Below are 3,493 nucleotides of genomic sequence, written 5' to 3'. Positions count from 1 at the left end.
TGGCTTGGCAGGAGGCACAATTTTGGGGATCACAGATTGGGTTTCATTTTGCCATTTAACTTCAGCCTTGGTTTAAAAAGGAATAGAGATTCTTATTCCATTATCTGGATTAGCTGTTTGGTTTTGTGTCCCTCCAGGTATTAACTGCTTCTACTTATTCCCTTTCTTCAGCAGAATCCTGTCCCTTGCCCCTTCCCTTCTATTTAAACTGTATGCCACTCTGTTCCCAGCATCTGCTGAAGTAGGTTGTTGCCTCTGACAGCTCATGACTCTTTGAACCAGGTAGGGCAGAGTGGCACCTTTTAGAGATGTATCTTCTGCATGACTTGAGACTAACATGGCTAATAACATACCTCTGCTCTACAGCTCTGTTCACTCCTATAAAGTGAGTGTAACACCAGTCCAGAGCTGAGGCTTGGCTGGTCAGGATTCACCAAGTATTTTAAGATCTTTAACTAAGAGGTACAAAATAGAAATGATGATGGGAATAGTGTTCCAGTTATTTACTTAGGGAAAAGTGGGCCCAGCAGCAGAAAACTGACACCACTTCAAAAAAATCTCTGCTGGGTTTTGACACCTGAATGATGACTCCACATGGGCAGCATGATCCCGTTACCCTTTCTGTACACACATGCTATTGACTTGAGTATTACAAGACCTCTGTATTGGGCGCTTGCTTACCAGTAGGAGACCATGTTCACCATACTGATATGTGTTTGATCTCACTGTTATCTCTGAAAGACAGGAGCTTCCCTCCTGTCTTTTGGTTCTGGTGCTCACTTCCTATGCATCTCCTGCAGCTGGGAAAGATGAGATTGACAATCCCATGTCGTGCTGTGACCTGCACACATCTGCAGTGTTTTGATGCCGCTCTTTATCTACAAATGAATGAGAAGAAACCCACCTGGATTTGTCCTGTTTGTGATAAAAAGGCAGCTTACGAGAGTCTGATATTAGATGGGTAAGAGAGAGTGTGTATGTGTGTGTCTTTTTTTAAACTTTTAGTTTTTAACTAAATACAGCAGTTAAGGAAAACCTAACTAAAGAACAAAAACCTATGCTATGTTTTAACATTGAGACTTAGATTTAGGTAATAAGTTTTGACCACGTGACTTCCAAATTATTTCCTTAAATATTCGTAGATACTAATCTAATCGGACCTTCATAACAGAAATCATTGTAGTAACTCCTTCATAAAGTGCACAAATTGTTTGCCTCAGCTCTGGAATATCATTTAGACTTGAGAGAGGGCACTGCATCCTCTGGCACATGAAAGAAAATTAGCAGGCTGTACTCTGAAACCATCTTTTCAAATCAGACCCTAAAACATTTTGAAAGTGCTTAATATAAACCTATGCTTTTTATCTCTAGTCCTCACTATTCCCCTTCAAGGTCCATGAATACCAGCAGTGCCCCAAAGTGGAGTGTGAGGGAGGGACTGCAGTTTTCTTTACAGACCTGAAATTCCTAGAGAATTAATCGGGACCTTAAACGTTATTAGAATGTTGCTGTAATACCCCGCGGTAGACTCGACTTCTCTCGATAGCTTGTTTGATGCAGTTCAAATTCCATCAACTGCATCTTCTCACTTGGCTTGAGACTAGGAACAAAACTAAAGCAGCTTGTCTTTATTTTCCAGGCTCTTTATGGAAATACTTAATGAATGCTCTGATGTGGATGAGATTAAATTCCAAGAGGATGGTTCTTGGTGCCCTATGAGGCCTAAGAAGGAAGCTCTGAAAGTATCCAGTCCACCGTGCACCAAAATAGAAAGTATGTGTTAGAGTACTGAATGGCAAACAGATAAAAATAGATGCTGTCATGTCGTAGACTCTTAGGATACAGAAGTGCTAGGGTACTACTAACACCCAAACTAATTCTTTACCCATTTACATTTTAAATGTACACCTGCTTCTTTGAAAGAAAAACACCCAGCATTTTGCATGATTGTTTTGGGAAATGGAACACAGAGCTGCTCTAGATGACTCGGGTTTCTAGTTTTAATTTCTGTGATTCCTAGTCTTTGATCTCGGAAAGCAGGGTCCTGATAACTACTCCCTATGTAGTAGTCAGGAAAGCCAGCTAAATTAAATCTGAGGTGTTGCACATGCTGCAGATGGCAGCTGCTGATATCTGCAAATTTCTGAACAGCCATGCTTTTTATTTTTGTTCTCCAGGTTCCAGCGTTGTCAGCAAACCATGTTCTCTGACCATGGCCAATGAGACAAATAAGAAGAAAGTTGATGTTATTGACTTGACGATAGAAAGCTCTTCCGATGAAGAGGAAGATCCTCCTGCCAAAAGGAAGTGCATATTTATGTCTGAAACGCAAGGAAGCCCGACCAAAGGGTTTGTTAATTTTAAAGTTAGTTGTTATTCTGTAATGTCTCATATGAACTGAAATGTGGATGAAGCTGTAATCTCTTGTGAATGGAGTTCCAGACTTCACAGGAGAATTTTGTTAGGCCTTTTCTTGCTGAAGGCTGTATTAATACAGTATCTTTGTACAGGCAAAGTGTAATTAAATAGTTTTACGTCACAGACTTGCACTGACTGTTGCTCTGTTTCCAGGAATGACCTCCCAAGAAAAGGCAATTGATGATAAGCTGATGCAATAACACGGGTTCTCCTCATGCCACAGGAGCTGAGGGACCATCCCAGTGCAAAATGCTAATGCATTCTTGCTAAACTAGTTTCTACTTAAGATTTGAAAATGTATGGCAAATTAGCGAGGGGGGGGGCAGGGAAGGGGTGCTGGTGTCCTCTGCCTCCCTAAATCCTTTTCTGCTGCCTCACTATGCTGAAGTCCATTCTGCCAACCCTGGAAGGGAAGGGCTTTTACTTTGTACAAACATCTAGATTTTTCCTTGCAAAGTTTGCAGACAGCTGAACTTAAACAAGAATTCCCTGTCAGAAGAGGCCAAGAAATGCACCAAATGTTCAGTAGAGTAACAGAAGAGAGATTGGGAGTTAAGGCTAGAGGAGGCAAGAAGTCATCTTGCTAGAAACAGGTGGGCCATATTTATCCCTGGTGGAATTGCACTGACTAAGGTGGAATGACATGGAAAATGCATTTTGATCTCTTCTTGTTAGGCATTAGCAGAAGTCCAGCTTGCCCCAGATCATATCTGGTTGGTCTCCTTTTATCCCGATTCAGAACTCCTAACTTGCAGCAACATGAACTAGCTTCTTTAGCAATGTCTCTTCCTCCTGCATCCCTTCCATATCTGCATGATTCAGCAGCTGTCTCCCATTACAGCTTTCCCCCAAGACCTTTCTCTGGGACTCCCTTGAGAGCCTGGGAAACCTCCAAATTCCCAGCTAACCATAGAAATGGTTTGCTAGGCTGACCGTTGTCAAAATTTGGTTTTTGTTCCACCCACAGACTACAGAGAGCTAGGCTTTGAGATTCACCAACTACTTAGAACTGTTTCCTGAAGTGTGAGTCATGGTGTAGTGGTTCATGTCTTTAAAAAAAAAAAAAAAAAAAAAA

At 41.5% G+C, this 3,493-nt stretch overlaps 1 protein-coding gene across 8 annotated transcripts in view; it reads left to right on the top strand.

The window, feature by feature from the left end:
• The window catches only part of PIAS2 (protein inhibitor of activated STAT 2), a 70,169-nt gene that overhangs the window by 60,163 nt on the left and 6,513 nt on the right, over positions 1-3,493 (top strand). For 7 of the 8 annotated variants that reach the window (XR_002097488.1, XR_002097489.1, XM_019518126.1 and 4 more), the window contains exons 9-11: positions 801-961; positions 1,640-1,773; positions 2,178-2,349. Coding sequence is in view for 6 of the 8 variants with exons in the window: in XM_019518126.1 (XP_019373671.1) it covers positions 801-961; positions 1,640-1,773; positions 2,178-2,349 (467 nt within the window). In the remaining 2 variants the exon portion in view is untranslated. Of the gene's footprint in view, positions 1-800; positions 962-1,639; positions 1,774-2,177; positions 2,350-2,875; positions 3,012-3,493 lie in introns of all 8 variants that reach the window. The other variant, XM_019518128.1, reaches the window with a different exon arrangement.

The sequence above is a fragment of the Gavialis gangeticus genome, unplaced genomic scaffold, assembly GCF_001723915.1.
Source record: "Gavialis gangeticus isolate Ggan-Ray unplaced genomic scaffold, GavGan_comp1, whole genome shotgun sequence".
Classification (NCBI taxonomy): domain Eukaryota; kingdom Metazoa; phylum Chordata; order Crocodylia; family Gavialidae; genus Gavialis; species Gavialis gangeticus.
The sequence above is the reverse complement of the archived record's forward strand: the minus strand, read 5'-3'. Positions and strand labels throughout refer to the sequence as shown.